This window comes from Drosophila biarmipes, chromosome 3R (genome assembly GCF_025231255.1).
Source record: "Drosophila biarmipes strain raj3 chromosome 3R, RU_DBia_V1.1, whole genome shotgun sequence".
NCBI classification, from domain to species: domain Eukaryota; kingdom Metazoa; phylum Arthropoda; class Insecta; order Diptera; family Drosophilidae; genus Drosophila; species Drosophila biarmipes.
The window spans coordinates 16,476,907-16,490,492 of NC_066616.1; the positions used below are offsets into that span (position 1 = coordinate 16,476,907).

The following is a 13,586-nucleotide window of genomic DNA, read 5'->3' on the forward strand; positions in this document are numbered from 1 at the left end:
CAGAACACAGAAGGAAAAGCCCCACATGGAGGGCCGTTCGCCGTCCGCCGTTCGCCGCTCGCCGATCATAAATCAAATTTCAATTCACGTGCCGGTCGCTCGTCCACTCGTTTTTTGCCTCATGTTCATTAATGAAAGCGAAATGCGCTTATATAATGCCGTAATGCCGGCGACTATCGGCCCTCGGACATCATCAAAACTGCCACTGATTTTCGCAGCGCAAAAATTGGCACAAGTTCATCATCATCGTCGTCTGTCGGTTGATTTTTTTCCTGTGGTCCCCCCCTTTTTTCTGGGGGGCGTGGCCCACATGCACGTTGAAAGCTCCGGAGACCGCCGATGTTCAATTTATGAGCCGCAGACAGTATGCGCTCCCTATCGCCCTTGTCCCGCTTAATCGATTGTAGTTTTTAATTAAAATTTAACTTTATAATGATTTTTTATCAGCTGTCCCGGCCGCCGTCTGTTTAAGTCTAAATTAAAAAGAAATTTCTCATTTTCGAGGAGATCGCAGAAACAGGAAGCCGCGACCGTGAGCAAAGTGGGCGTGCACCAGGCAGGAACGTGATCGCGAACGGGATTAGTGTGACGGACATCAAAGAGAGGAGCTAGGGGGGCTAAGGAACCCCAAACCCTATATCGATGAGGATGCCCTTGGCCATCGGCCAAACATTGATTGATGTGCGAACCTCGGGGACAGCACGTGTTTCCCTTCAGATCCGCCGGGCAGTACTATATCTTAAACTTACAGACTATCAATCTACTCTACATAGAGATGTGTTAAATGACTTAATGCGGAATGTGACTTACCATCATATGTTAGTTCTGAAGGATTGAGTGATGATAAGAACTTACCATCTGCAACGAGAAGAGAAGGGGAGAAGCGAATTAATTTCAATTAAAACTGCATTAGCCTAATTAGGTACCAATAAATTGTGATTAACCACTAAACTCTGAAATACTTTAGTAACTTGGGCATTTTTACTGCGCTCAACATCAAAGTTTCCTGAGAGAATATATAAATTTTATCTTTTGATTACAAAGCAAAAATCCTACCTTATATTATGTAATTTTCTAACCAGAACTGGAAACATTAGATCATTTTGTTTGGCCTTAGATGTAAATCGTAATCAGTAGACACTTTCCATACAGGTATACAATTTTTATGTGGGGTATTAAAAATGCACATATTTCCCTGCGCATGTTTGCCCACTCTCCTGCTCATTTTTCCTCCATAAATGAAGCATTAAAACGCTTAATTACATGCGTTTTATTGTGGCTGGTTATTGAACGATATAGTATTTGTCGGGCTTTTTGTTTGCCACCTTTCTGCAATTTTTGGCCTTCCTGCCACGCGTTTTATTCTACACATGCTTACACATAATATGCTTTTTTTGCTTTGGTGCTTGATTAATTTTATTATTGTGCAGCATTTAATTTAATACGCATTGCGGCGCATAATGTACAATAATTATTTTAAATTCACTTTGACAAGCGCACACACCCACGCTAACCGCTTTCATTTCCCTGTTAATGTTAATTTAATATTTTTACATTGTGCCCGTGTTTTAATTTTGCCTGCGGTTTGCCATGTTTGTTCCCGCTGAAATTGTTCAACTTTTTCGCTTATTTTTTCGCTTTTGTTATCATAAAACAAAAATGCAAATTAACGCAGAATCCTCTTCTGCTGTTTCATCTCTTTTTGTATTGTTAATTATTTATGGCTGTCATGGTGCATTTTCCCCCTTAATTTGGCCGTGTTTTATCTTTTTGCCGCATTTTATTTGCACGCATTTTATTTCAATAAATTATTAAAAATATATTTATTTTTTGCATTTTTTCAAGTGTCATTTTATGGATATTTTAAGGCCATAAAGACAGCTTGCATTTTTTGGTTAGCCAAAACAAGTTAATCCTTAAAGGCTTGATATCGCGACGACTTCTACCCTATTTCCGTTTGTGGTTACGAGCTTGTAAGTTTATTTTAATTTTATTTTTATTACTCAGCAGGAGTTTCTTTTTGTTCTCGTTTGTTGTAAATAAATCAACGATAATTAACCTTCTGCAGCGCGTAGAAATAATTTTACTGTCAATGTTGTCACCACTGACAGTCGAACATCTTAAATCATTTTGTTGTTGTCTCTCTGTTTCCCGGTTTTTCAGCCGTTTTCGGTGCTGTTGTTGTGCTGATCACAAAACGAAATTAAAAAGCGCAACAACGACGGACACTAAACACGGCTAAATGATCAACGCGCCCCGAAAATGCCAAATGCGCCAAATGAAATGCCAATTCGCACTCAATTGGAGGTAGCATTGGCGGACTGGCGACAAAACACCTTTTCGAAAAAGTCTTCTTGGGTCTTCGCCGTTGTCACCGTCTCTGTCTTTCGCTCTGCTGCCGTCTCTTTCGCTGTCCGAGCGGGGAAAAAAGAAACTATATACTTTTCAAGAGACACGGAAATAAAAACCGATATAGCAAGACAAATTTCATATTTTTATATAAAATATTTTGAAAGCTACGAATCCATTATTTATAACATAATTTCTGAACTTCAATGCCTTTCTTTGGAAATCTTCTTGATAGAAAATAAGTCTTCTATTAACATTGTACATTGTATTAAAAGTCAAAAATCAATAGCTTTTCTATAGCAAATATATTTCTAGAGGTTCAAATCATTTGGAAATTTTCTATGTACTAACCAATGGTTTCTTTGGAACATAATAAATATTTAGAATCTTGTATTTTGATTTTTTTCGGTTGAATATATTTTTGTATATATCCCAAATCTACCCAGAAATTTCCCTCTGTGCATCCCTTCTCCGTTTCTCCCTGATGCATAGACGTCAAAATGCCGCGGTGGCAATTAAATGCCTTCGACGCTCATTGCCAACGCCTCAGTCTCGAATTGGACTTTGACTTTGAGACTGAAGGAGTCTTCCCCTGGGTTGGACTGGGCTGGTTTACTACCTCTGTCCTGCGGGCAGAAGGCCTCCACCTCCACCTCCAGCCCCAGCCCCAGCTCCGGCTCCATCTGCACCCTTTTCCACCTGGCTGGGAGATTCAGAGAGTCGGAAGGCCGGGGCCACAAATAACGCCCAAATATGGCGCAATTTCATTCGCAACGCAACGAATCGATTGCCGATGCCACCGCTGCTGCTTTCAATTCGTTGCGTTTCGATTTATTTATCACCTGTCGTTGAAAATTGAAATTGCATTCGCCTCGAGACTTGGTTTCTTTTTCTTTTTTCGTTTGTTGTTTTGCCTTTGCCTTAGTTTCATTTCATTTCGATTCGTTTCGTTTCGTTGTTTTTCGTCTTCGTCTTCTGTTGGCCAGGTAATCATTGTCAACAATTAATGAACAGCCATTGGTGGGCGTGGCAGTCGTTTAATGAACAAACCAGCGAAGAGGCGGCTGAGTTTTGTATTTCTTCCTCTAGATATATTTTATAAATTAGCCGAGGCCTTTTCCTATTAGAATGGCCAAAAAACTCATCAGCATAATGTAAGACGTTGTGTTGCTCGGGGCGATAATGAGCCATAATGGCGTTGGCCAAAAGGAGTTGGGGCGCGAAAAGCAGAAAAGGGCAGGAAGAGGGTCCGAAAACTGGTTCGAAGTCGCTGCTCTTAAGAGCTCTTAATGCCGTATGTATATATATTTTTTACATTTTTTGTACCTCTCCTTTTTGCATATTTAAAAGCTTGATTCCGTTCAGGCCGAACATTGATCGACTAATCAGCAAAAGGCTGGCAAAAGGGGTCGGGGTTGGGGCTGGTGCGCTCCTTATCAATGCACTTTGCCGTGCTACACGTAAACTTACTTTAAACGCGCCAAACTTTTCATTGCCGATAAGGAGGGTAACCTCCGAGGCATCCTTGCCTCTAGACTGATAGTATTACATTGAGAAAAACCCGAGAAAAATATTAAAAAATGTAGGAAGAAAGAGAATAATACTCAATTTGCGGTCCTTTTATCAATTAAGATTTATTATGTATAAATTCTAATCACAAGGTTTGTGATTATATAAGATAACTACTAATGAATGCCTTGGCTTCAATATGAAGTGCCAATTAAATGCATAAGAAAATTTCTAAATGTAATTTGAATTAGAAAAGTCGTTCTTAATAACAAGCAACCTTTTTTCCGAGTGCATCCATTGATTTCCATCATTGTTTATGTACTTTGCATGCGCCTCGAAAGTTGCACTTGATTGGCAGGGAGTTTGGCAGGAGTTTTGCCCACTCAGGAGCGGAGTCATTAGAGCGGCAATTGGCCAGGGCCAAAAGGCTGAGCGGGTTCGTGCCGGCGGCGCGCGCTTCAACGCTTCGGTCTCGGCTCCATCTCCATCCACTGGAGTCTCCTCTCGATTCGAGGTCTTAACTCTACGGACTCTATGGTCTACGGCCTGGTCTTGTGGCATGCGGACTTTTGTAGCAGACAAAATTGTCGACAAATAGTTTACACAGGCATGAAATTTTGCTGCCCCAGCGAGCAGGAAAAGAATGTTGTTGCTCTTGGCGCAGTTGTTGCTGTGGCCGTTGCAGTTGTTGCAGCAGGAATGTTGCAGCAGCAACATGCAACACACAAAGCTATTGGCGAAAGGCAAGGCGAATGGCAGGGGATAGATGGCTTGTGGATAGAGACAAGTGCAACATGATAGCCCACCTACAACCTGACTGGCAGCCTGCCACTAGCCACCACCCACCTGCCACAAAATGTTTAATTAAATTATGTGAGCAGGGCGATATGCTGCCCCAGGATTATGCATTGTATGCGGTCATTAATTCATATCAAAAGGGTAATTGAAAACCGCATAAATTAAACAACAGCAGCGTACAACAAAAAAATATGTATAAAACAGAGCAATCAGTTTTTTATTCAAATTTCTTTCGCTGCTATCCGCTGGGGGAAAGCGCAGCGCGCGGCTTTGACATTTGGCTGCATTATAGTTTAATCTTATTAAAATATTTATTTTATTAAAATATGCATGCAATTTGTTAATTTAACTGCTGCGTTTGCTGTTATCCACCGCCGCCCCCCGGCGCCTGCTATTTTATTTATGCAGCACTTTTCACTTTGATACCCTAGAGTGGCCGAGGTATTTTCATCCTAAGTGAAGTATATTTATGAACAAATAATCAGATATATATAGCTCTTTTTTTTTTCTAAGATGTCAGGACATCTATATTTTTTGGTGTTTTGCCTAAGCTTATTTAAATAGATAAGCTTTCCTCATCGAGGGTATCCAAACCATCGACAGCTCCACATAATGCACTTTTCTGCTCTCCATTTTTTTAGTTGGTCATCACTGATTTCGTGCTTTTATTGTGGCAGCCACTGCGCTTAATTGCATTTTGTATATGAATTAATGAATTTTTTATCAGCAACAATGCACCTACACACACAGAGAGACAGATGTGCTATATAAGCCTCTCCACATGCATGTTTTATTTATTTGTTGGCGCTTTTTTTGGTGTATTTTTTCTTGTCACGGCGCCTGATAATGCAATGAAAACAACAAATGCGCCAACCGCAGAGGCTCTCAACTTTTTTTAATGCATTTTTTCGCTGCGAATATTTAATTTCATTTGTGGTTCGACCAATAAAATCCAGCCAGGGATAGACAAAGTGTCATTCCAGGGCCGGTTAATCTTTTTAATCATATTATTCCGCTGCGAAACCCTCCAAGGATTCGTCCATTTACCATATCATTAACAACTAGGCTCGTATCGTGCCGTTAGGATCTTGTTGTTATATAGATCTAGATTCCCTAGAAAAATAATAAAAAAAAAAGGGTTTATGTTTACCCCGGGGCCGGCAAGTTGTTCCCTATTCAGTTTCATTAAAATGCAATTAATATAGGCTTTCAGCACTCACTGACGACTTTGGGGACTCCAAATGATACCCCGACTAGCAGCAAATTAGGGTGCGCCTATAATTAATAACAGTTTCAACGCAGATAAGTTGGGGGGGGGGGGGGGGGGGGGGCGGTGGAAATGCGAGGCATTTCATTAACTTCCCATTACATATTATACGAGCCGAAGACCCGAGGCCGCTGCAATTGTCCCAAAAACTCGGCCAGCAGACACGTGTAAGCCCTATGCACACAGAAGTGCACGCAAGATTGCACTGGGAAAAATAGTATTTATTTTCCCAAGATTCCTACAATAATATCTTAAGGACTTTATTAGTTTTTTCCTTGATTTATCATATAAAAGGATCTCTTAAAGGATTTAGTAAAGTACTTTTCCAGTTCTCAAAATCACGTATTATGTTTTTAAACTACTATTTCTATATATTTCCCTATTTAACCTTATTTGTTTCATTTTTCCCCGTGCAGACAGAGATAGAGAGTGCTTTGTATGAGTCAATCCATTAACGTTTTGATAAAAGATCTTTATGACGACACTCGAAGCGACGCCGGCAATCATCATCATCAGCCGAAGAGCCACAGAAATGGCTTTGGTACGTGTTGGCCAGCACAGAGAGATACATACGTTGGGTGAAAAGTAATTGCGTTCAAATGCGTTTACATTAGGGCCCGAAAAAAGGAAGGAAAACGTACGTATATACACCTATGTAATGCAGGGGAACTCGAGGCGACCTAATTGCACAGAGAGGCAAGGACAATTATTACATTACACTTGTAATGGCATTATTAATGCCGCTCGCTCCGATTGTTTTAACGCCATTTCCCAGGCGATAAGCCCAGAAATAAATCTCCATTGGCGACTTTACGACAGCCAAAGGCCAAACACAAAAACCAAACAGACCAAGAGCCAAGAGCCAAGAACCGAAAGATCCCCAACACCACACCGACCACCACCCCTTCATAGTTTTTCTTTTTACGACTTTTTAATAGTTCTCACATAGATTTTATAGATCTTCGCGCTCCGAGGCTTTGATGGGGCCCCCACCAAATATTTGTTGTTCTTACTTCTGGCCAGAGCGCATAAAATTGATTTCCTTTTCCCGGTTTCCCGACTCGGGCGTTTACTTCTCTCTGGGCTGTCATAAAATTTATGTTTATGTCGTAAAATTTAGTTCGATTTTTTTGCCCTTTGAGCAATCATTGTGCGTGTTTCACTCCCCCTATTTTTTCCTGCCTTTTTCCCGCTTTTTATTTTAGTTTTGGTGGACCACACCAGGTGTTTGCAAAGGGTTTTCGCCTCGCAGACTCAAGGATAGAACAAAATAATACGCAACTTTTCCGGCCAAGAAATTGCCGCCTTCTTTGATATAAACAAACGACAGACATTTATTTTTATTACACACCTTTTTGGGGGGTTTCTTTTTTCGTTTTCCGAAGGGTGACGGTGACACTTTGGTAGTAGATTCTAGTTATTCTAATGCACATTTCATAGGCAATTCCAAATTAGGCAATGTTTGGCAATGTACTTGTACATCCCACCCACCCTGTACATCAAGGTGTGGCCCTGTGGGATGGGAATGGGATGGATGGGTTGGGGGTGGTGGTTACTTTCCCTTTCTCGGGGGCGCCTGTTCTGCGGCTTTCCTTCCTTATAAAAAAGTAATTTTCTCATTCGAGGCTTTTTGTATATTAGAAGAAATGGCTTTATTTATTCCTTATTTCTGGGCGTACAAGTGCGAAATGAGGAAAACTTTTCTGCCGACCGCTTTCACTTCAGTTCGCTCTACTCTACTCGCTTTTCTCTCATTTTACTTAACTTCAGTTCGGTGTTTTTATTTTTTTTTCTGCTTGGGCGCCCGTTAAATTGGCAAGTTTGTTGTGCTAAGTTTTTGGGGTCTCTGGCTGCCACTCGGAGCCCATAAATTAGACGCACAAATTAGAAATTATGTGCGCATTTAAATGTGAAGAGGAGCTCCGGTTCGCTCCCCATTTCTCCGGCTGTCTGCTCCATATGTTTGTATTTCCATCGCTTCTTTTTTTTTTGGGCCAACTTCACCGAGAGCTAATGAAATGGCAGTGGGTTGCCGTTGCCTTTTAGTCAAACTCAATGAATATTTGAAGAGCCAGCAAACGAATGGTTTTCGCAACAGCAACAGCAAAAAAATAAGAAACAAAAGTATAAGTACGAAAACGCCAGGCGAAAATGGAACTTTTGTGCCACGGCGCCTTTGGCGCTACAAAAGATATTTTTCCATTGAAAGCGTTATATGGCCGGGGCGAAAAAGTTGTTTAAATTTAGCACAAGACACATGTGTACACACATCTCCGTTCGGTGGGTGTGGACGACTTACAAGCCCCAGAAATTCCGCATTTCGCATTTCTTATTTCTTTGTGCCGGATTCCCATTTTATTTCCCGAAGACCGGAGACAATTGCCCAGGCGAAATGAAAATGACTCAAAATTGCAGACGGTTCAATGATCATCTTTGGTTCCTTGCCCCCGTCATCTCAACACTTTTATCAGCCCATTTGCATCGGCCGAGGAAAGTCCGTTTCCCCCGTTCAATTTTCCCCCCATTTCGCTAATGTCGTTTATCATTAGGCTAGGCTAACCTGCAATTTCCATACCGCTGGGCCCTCGAAAATGTATATATAATGTACGTGTATATCTACCGTCAATTTTCTACACAATTTTCTTCAGCGTTTTGTGGTACAATTTTCCTCCTGTTGACGCTAGATAATTTCTTGTTTTTCGAGGGCAGCCGGCGAACGCATTACAAAATGTCAAAAATTTCCTCACACAACGCCCTCGACACGCTCCAACCAGGTGGGCGGTTCTTTTTTTCCGTTTTCGGTAGAGGGGGCGGAGGTGGTTCGTTAGTTAAGTTAAGTTAGTAGGTGGCATAACAAAACAACGGAGGAAAACAAAACTGTGGGGCAAGTTGGTCAGGTGAACACAGAACCACCGACCTACCACGCCCATCACTCAGCCACAAGGCGCATAATTTGTCATTGAATGTTTGCCCAGGCAAAGGAGGCGGAAGGTGATGGGGGAGGGGCTACGACCACGCCCACTGCGGTCAGTGGGCGCAGGGTGAAGTCCTACACAGGAATAGTAAATATACCATGCTATACTATCTGAAGTATTTAAGTTAAACAAATAATTTCGAAATATATAGTAATTTCATTAGAAGACCAAACCTCTTTTACAAAATATATCTTTGTTTGTAATTTTTATTTTTATTTTAAGCAATAAATTATTTACTATTTTCTCTCCCTGTAATATCCTAGCTATTTCGGTGCCTTTATTTTCGAAGCATACAAAACGGAAACCAGGCCTCTTCAAGGGGGCTGTGGATAATGCCAGTAGTGGGCGTGGCTGGTCGAGAGGTTGTCGGCCAGCCTGCCCAAAACATGAGCTGCTTAATTTGCCTGGCCGGGCATTTAAAAAGCATTTAGCATACAGTTGAGTCGAAGAAAACAAGTCCACTGAACATAAAATATATTTAAAGGAAAATACAAGTATTTTATATATTTTATTACAGAAGGAAACTTAAAAAACTGAATAGAAATATATTTTTTTATGTAATCTTTAAAAACGACAAAGATCTTGAGGGGCTCCTAAGTTTAAGATCTCAAAAATATAATATAAACCTTTCTTTCAGAGCATCTTAAGGATATTTTACCAATCATGATTACTTCCCCATAAAGATGATCCGATTTCTCAGCGTGTTCCTACGGATTTCGCTGCTATCTCCGGCGTATGTCATTGATTCTGGTTTCAGCGAAAACGAGAGGTCGTCAGGGCTCGCAGCGCACTCACATAAACACACTTGAGCACCGAGCGGGAGAGCCGTATAATTATAATTGCTGATAAATGCCTCGTACTAATAAACACTTGGAGCCAAGAGGCACATGGAATGGGGGGCAAGGGGATATGTCAGATCGGGATTGGGATCGGGACGTGTGACGCTAATGACACTTGGCTTGGTGGGGCAAAAATGAAATGATTTGTGTGAGAGATTGCATGCCGCGCAGTGATTTGTGATTTGTGTGTTGAGAAATGCAGTTTTAAACTGCAAAACTGCAAAACTGGCAGCTTGATAAGCTCCGCCACTGTCATCAGCAGCATACGGCACTTGATAGCTCTATTAATGGCACGCCACCATCACGCCATCTCTTTCGCATTCCCATATGCCCGTCTCTCTCTCTTGCGCGGATGCAATTCCAAGAGACAGACGCCGAAATGAATGCGAAAATAATGAATAATAAAAGTCGGGAGTACATGATTTTTAATGTTTTCTTCAGAATGAATAGCACTGAGGTTAAGGCAGGGACTGAAATTAAAACGAAATACTTATCTCTCGTCTCTTTCTCAGCCGAACTTGCCGTCTCTTTCGCAGGCTTATCATTCGAATGACTTGAGTTTGAGTGTTCGGCCGGCTGTGTCTAATTTATGCGACCGCCAGTGTGGCAGATCCATAACTATATTACGACGATAAGTGTAAGGCTAGACAAATTTCGAGTCAAAAGCGACCACCCATGAAACGCGATTCTCGGCGAAAGAGACGGCTATACAGCGCGTGCGATAGAGACGGCACGGAAGTTTGCATTTTGTTCGGGAGTTCTTTTTTTTTATTATCAAGCAACCCTCGAAAGACTTTTTGGTGTTGCTTGTTTGTCAACTCCCGGCGACCTTCCGCCTCATCCTCCCAGAAAAATATTCGAAAAAAAAAAACATTTTCGGAAACTCCCAATGCTGGTGTTGATGATTCCGTTGATGTGAGGGTTAGCCCGGGAAGATCCCGTCCTGACTGCCGGGAAATTCGATGCGCATTCTATTCATTGGCGTGTCGGTCCAGAAATATGATAATGCGTACCCCCCCCAAAAAAAAGCAACAGTCAGTTCGTAAATTTTCATTGTAAAATAAGAACAAGTCCCGTCAGTCGTTCGGCTGCTTTTTAGGGGATGAAGATGTATTGCCTTTTGTGCCGTTTGACGTAATGTTACATAAGCTCTCTCTGGTCCCTGGTTCCCATTCCTCATTATGAAACATCGCATTTCTGTTTCAATTTTTACGAGTGCGAGTGCGAATCAACCCAAGCGGAATCCCAAACGTGCAGCAGCTGGTACGGCACGTTTCCTAGGGGTTAGGGATTCCTATTCCGATTCCGATTCCTAGGCCTTTGCACAAAAAGATAACCCCGAACAGATATGGGCAATTTCTGTCAGCCCTTTCAAAAGGTTTTTTCTTCGGCTTCGTTAATGCGTAAAATTTTAATTTCATTTTTTTGTCGATCGTCTGCTTTGGGAAACTCGTGACAGCGTTTTGACAAAAGAGTTAAAAAGTTGTGGGAACGATAAAAAGATGCATCACTCAGATACGGGAGAGGTGTGAATTATGATTGGATGTCATGTAAATATCAAAGGGAAAGGAATTTGCTCCATTGATTTGTCAGAGGCAAAACAGCGCAGTCTAAAATTTGCATGAGGAATCCAAGAGAACCGCACTTCCTTTCCCAAACCCAAAAAGACAATAGAATTAAATGGGGGGAGGGGGAGTGAGCGAGCCAGAAGTGAGGAAAATGCTTTCACATCACAAAAGACAGAGAAAACTCCCAAGGCGAGCGGACTGGACTGAGTTGAAATGCCTGAGAAAAACTGTCAACGCTGAGGGGCGCATAGGAAAACAGGGAAAACCCAAATGGAAATTGTCTAATTGTGCGTGGTAAGATAACAAAGCAGAGTTAGAGCTTCCTGTTATTGTTATTCCTCTTGTTGCTGCTAAACATTCATTCCGTCAATGTAAATAGGCTAGAACAACAGAGCATCGGGCCAAAGATAATCGCCTTAGTAGGATGATGGTATGGGGGTTCTGCAAAAAAAAAGTGCACTTCACACAAGGTCGGGCAGGACTTAAATGCCGCAGTGACAAAAACAAGCTGCCATCCCTCACACATCCCTCTTTCACTGCGATCCAAAGGACACTCCGCTCTCGTATGTTTTAAAACTGTAACAATTGGCAATTGTGTGGGTCTTGCGGCTTGACGAACTTCCCGAGCGGAAAGGATAACACGCACTTTTCGAGCCCAACCCCCATGAAAGTTAATTTACGTCACGCAGCATTTTCAATCAATGTCAGAGGGTCCGGGTTATTCTGGGTGAAAACCAAGGGGTTGCCGAGCACCGGACCGCCTGCAGTTTCTGTTTATTTTCGTTAGCAATTTTATTTCCCTGACCCCCCTGGTCTGATCTCGTTTTGATTTGCATTTAAGCGCGACACTTGACGACTTGCCGTGTAAATAAACAGATTGGGCTTTAAATTTGTGGTATCTTCGGCTCTTTAACGCGGCATTAGCTCGTCATCCCAAGGTATTTTCGAATTTTAATTGAAGTCTGGCTGAAGTTGATGAGGGTGATGTGCGGTATAATTACAGGGTCTGCGCCTGTCAGTTGGAGTTGATTCGTTTTTATAGGGAAATCTATCGCCCATTAAAGGGTTCATTTTTCTGTTGCTCTCAAATGTATAATTATACACGAGAAGTATCTTTAAGGTCTTGGGAGACATACCCCCACCTCCATGACCTCTGCGCTCGCACAATTCATGGAAATTTCACGTTGCGCATCCTTGTGCACTGAGCTCTCTGGTCCTTCATGCCCTTCCCCTCTCTCTCTCTCGACTGGGGCATGAAATTCCTGTCAAAATTGATAAAAATCACATTTTCCATTTGAATAACATTTTACGAATTCGTGCATAAAATTACGACAGAAAAATATTCCCTTTCCAGCTTCTACTTTTGCACTGGAATTTCTGCAGCTCAGAGACCCTTATATATATGTATATATTCTTTGGCAACCGCATTCCGCCCTTCCGTTGCCTTGTCTACTTAAAATGTGGAAAATATCTATTTGCTACGCCCGAAATACGCGACGCAAATTTCCCACAGACTCGGCGAACGGAGGGGCTGGCCATTTTCTTATCGCTCGGAAAATAAGAAGAAGCCAAGCTCCAAAATTAACATGGAAATTTTGCGCCCTGCTAGAAATTATTCAACCGTAGATAATTTCTATTGAGTGCTCGTCGGTCGGCAGTCGGCAGTGCACAACTTGAACTATGCCGAAATTTAATTTGTCTACAAAGTCAAGCGACGTGTAGATAAATCAATCAAAATGGCGCGCACACGAGACCACATAAAAAATATATATATTTCCCTTTATACATCCACACATCGGTGGAGCTCGCACACTCAATCGTTAAAGTTGCCGTTCGGCGCGCTTTAAAGTTTTTCGGATTTGACGTCAACGTCAATGGATTGGCTGCGGAACGCCTCCTACTCTTGAGAGCCCTCTTCAAACCCCTTTTTCTTTCTTTTACACAGCGAAAAATGTTGGTAATATTTTAATCGTAGCATATTATATCCTATCATATACAAAATATCATCAGTATAAATATATATTTTCAATTTTACAATGAAACTTTGTAATTATTTTAATGAGTTCTTTATTGAAATTAAATTTTCCCTTAAACTCGCATACATTTATATATTTTCTGACAGTGCACAAATTCTTCTAGCAGTGAAACTGCATTATCACCTTGGGGCCCCCCACTCAATCCTCCTTTTTTTCCCCGGTTTTTTGGAGAGCAGACGACGAGTGGCCCCAGAGTGTCTTTTTCGAGTGCTGTTTTGGCCAGGTCTTTTGTTTTTTTCGCTGCC

The 13,586-nt window shown here is 41.7% G+C and overlaps 1 protein-coding gene across 2 annotated transcripts in view; it reads right to left on the reverse strand.

Annotated features, from left to right (window-relative positions):
* Positions 1 to 13,586, reverse strand: part of LOC108031278 (homeobox protein homothorax) — a 107,120-nt gene that overhangs the window by 39,257 nt on the left and 54,277 nt on the right. For both annotated transcript variants that reach the window (XM_017104520.3, XM_017104519.3), the window contains exon 8: positions 811 to 858. In XM_017104520.3, the coding sequence (XP_016960009.1) occupies positions 811 to 858 (48 nt within the window). The remainder of the gene's footprint in view (positions 1 to 810; positions 859 to 13,586) is intronic.